The sequence below is a fragment of the Hoplias malabaricus genome, chromosome 2, assembly GCF_029633855.1.
Source record: "Hoplias malabaricus isolate fHopMal1 chromosome 2, fHopMal1.hap1, whole genome shotgun sequence".
NCBI classification, from domain to species: Eukaryota; Metazoa; Chordata; class Actinopteri; order Characiformes; family Erythrinidae; genus Hoplias; species Hoplias malabaricus.
In genome coordinates this window covers 41,900,513-41,903,846 of record NC_089801.1, presented here as the reverse complement: position 1 = coordinate 41,903,846, position 3,334 = coordinate 41,900,513, and the positions used below count along the sequence as shown (strand labels likewise).

At 34.6% G+C, this 3,334-nt stretch overlaps 1 protein-coding gene across 1 annotated transcript in view; it reads left to right on the top strand.

The window, feature by feature from the left end:
* The window catches only part of cxcl8a (chemokine (C-X-C motif) ligand 8a), a gene marked incomplete at its 5' end in the record, with an annotated part of 3,577 nt that extends 882 nt beyond the window's left edge, over positions 1-2,695 (top strand). The window contains 3 exons of the mRNA XM_066653838.1: positions 5-72; positions 1,295-1,381; positions 2,471-2,695. Coding sequence (XP_066509935.1) covers positions 5-72; positions 1,295-1,381; positions 2,471-2,483 — 168 coding nt within the window. The remainder of the gene's footprint in view (positions 1-4; positions 73-1,294; positions 1,382-2,470) is intronic.
* Between the last annotated feature and the right edge of the window lie 639 nt (positions 2,696-3,334).

The window sequence follows — 3,334 nt, the reverse complement described above, 5'->3', positions numbered from 1 at the left end:
ACGGATTGGGAAAATGATTGAAAGTGTGGAACTGTTCCCTCCAAACCCCCATTGTAAACAGACAGAGATCATGTGAGTGAACATAAACTGCTCTATTAATAACTCCCTCATGTGGAGATCAGGATGCAGCAGGATATGCAGAGATTTTATTTCACAGAATGGTTAACTAAGGAGAACCCCTCTTGTTATGCAACAAACACTGCTCTATATACAACACACATCATTCTATATACAGCACACACATCTTTTATATGCAACAGACATCTTTTTATATACAACTTATACCACTCTACAACACACACCCCTCTATATATAACAAACACAACACTATATTAATAACTGCCTCATATGGAGATCAGGAAGCAGCAGGATGTGCAGATATTTTGTTTCACAAAATAGACAACTAATGAGAATCCCTCTATCTAAAACACACACTCCTCTATATACAACACACACCTCTCTATATAAAACACATACCTCTCTATATACAACACACTATTACAACAAACAAACTGCGCTATTTAAAAACACACCTTTAAATATACAACACACACTGCTCTATTAACTCCCTCATATGGAGATCAGGAGGCAGCCGGATGTGCAGAGATTTTATTTCATTTAACTAATGAGAAAAGTCAGAGAATACAAATCTAGGCCAGAGGTCAAAAAGCAGATAAATAGTGGCTGAACTTCCTCCTGAACAATTCTACACAGCGTCTCAGTTTTACTTTATCTTTACACCAAAACAGGGCAGATCTTAGAATTACAAAGCCGCAAGTGTGTATTTTTTTTTTTTTTCAGGGGATTTGGGGGATGTTTCATTTTGTTTTGTCTCACTAATTTTAGACAAGGCGACTGGACCTCCATTACAAACAGCACTGTTTTATAATCAGACATTTATAGAAATATAAGTATTTCTCCATAGATTATGTGTTGTTGAGTGTAATTTATGTAAATTGTTTAGTTTAAAAACATGCTGGAGTTTGGGGAAAACTTCTTTTTACTTGCCATACTGATATAATAAGCCCGCTGGTTGACCTCTGGCCTTAATTCATATTTTTTAGACTTGAATTTATGGGTCTGTATTTTTTAAATCTGACTTATACAATGAACCGCCCTCTATACACAATACACACCACTGTACGACACACACCATTATATACACAACACACACCCATTCTATATACAACACCAACTCGTCTACAATACACACCTCTCTATATACATCATACACAACTCTATATACAACACACGGCACTTTAATGTTTATGTTGTGTTTATTTGTGTCTTTTAGAGCAAATCTGAAGGGCAGTGGTCAGGAGATATGTTTGGATACTAAAGCTCCATGGGTGATGAAACTCATTGAGAAAATCATGGCAAAGTAAGAAAAATACAAACATACACATACAAAATATTCACAAAACACACTTATAGACACATTACAAACACACAGGCACACACATACAGGTGCATATCAATTAATTAGAATATCATTTAAATTAATTTATTACAGCAATTCAGTTCAAAAAGTAAAAATCATATATAGATTTATTGCAAACAGAGTAATCTATTTCAAGCCTTTATTTCTTTTAATATTGGTGATTATGGCTGAAAACCCAAAATTCTTTATCTCAGAAAATTAGAACAATCAACACAAAACATCTGCAAAGTTTTCCTAAACATTTAAAATGGTCCCTTAGTCTGGTTTAGTACACAATCATGGGGAAGACTGCTGACTTGACAGATGTCCAGAAGGCAATCACTGACACCCTCCTGCTGTATTCAAGTATATTAATGGAAAGCGGAGGGGTTAAAAAATGTGGTAGAAAAAGGTGCACAAGCAACAGGGATAATCACATTATTGAAAGGATTGTCAAGTAAAGGAATCTATGAGATTCTATGAGAGAATCTATGGGGCATTTTCAAGAGGAAGATGAGAGACACTAGACCCAACAATGCAGAAAGGCCACTGAAGGCCACTATCAAAGCAGCCATGGCTTCTAAAACACCTCAGCAATGATCGCCTTTATGCCACGCCACATTGATGCAGTAATTCATGCAAAATGAGCCTATGTCAAGTATTGAGTGCATATATTGTACATACGTTTCATTAGGCCAACATTCCTGTAGTAAAAATAATTTTGTTAAATGGTATTATATAATATTCTAACTGACTTTATAAATCAATTAGAAAAGAAAAGAGAAGTAATGACTTTTGGGATTTAATTTGCTGTAAACCATAATCAACAATGTTAAAACACATAGATCACCCTGTTTGTAATGATAATCTATATAATATATATAAAATAAATGAATTTTTGATGATATTCAAATTTGCACCTGTACATACACAATGCACAAAAAAATGTATTATGCACGTACTATATGCAAAAAACACACATAATTCACCCCCCCCCCACACACACTTTATTTATCATGTGGGTTATTTGTGTGTGATTTTTTTCTACAGCAGGACGCCATGAGACATAAACCTCTGATCTCCAACAACATTCCTTCTCTAGACGCTTTGAGGCTGGTGGTCTCTGTCGAAATTATTTATCTCAGTATTTATGTATTTATGGATAATTCATGACAAGATTGCTGTGACTGTAATATAAATTTTAACAAATGTAAATATATTTTTTCACATGAAGCCATTAAACATTCATAATAAATCTCTCTGAGCTTCAGAGAAAACAGCTGTAATATTTGTGTGTGTGTGTGTGTGTGTGTGTGTGTGTGTGTGTGTGTGTGTGTGTGTGTGTGTGTGTGTGTGTGTGTTTTACCAGCCCCAGGCCTAATGGGGCACAGCCATTGGCAATATATATAAATCATGTCACTTCCTAATCTACTTCTGGCAAAGAAAACCCATTACATAAGAGACTGCGCAAGCACTCACATGACATAAATCTCCAGTGCGTCGTTCAAACAACAGTACTGTCTATAGAAGCTGTGCTGATAAATCCCCAAACAGTCTTACCCTAAATGGAGATGTTTTTGCTTTGATGCACAGACCTAAGCACTGACAAAAGTTAATAAGATCCTGCTGCCTTCAGATGGGTATTAGTTATATTACTGGAAAATATTTAATTTCTAGTCTTTAACTATCTGTATAATATGCATTCTGAACTCTACAATTATCTGCAATGATATTAGTTATTGTTTAAATAATAAATTATAATTATCTTATAATTCTGGCTTATTCTTGCAAAGGCGTTTTTTTTCATTCTCACTGCATTTTGCAAGTTTATAATATGTTTTCCTGAGCCAGACGTTAACTGTTCTATTTTGCAAATTAACAGAGGGTATGACAATTTTAGATTTATTCAACAGA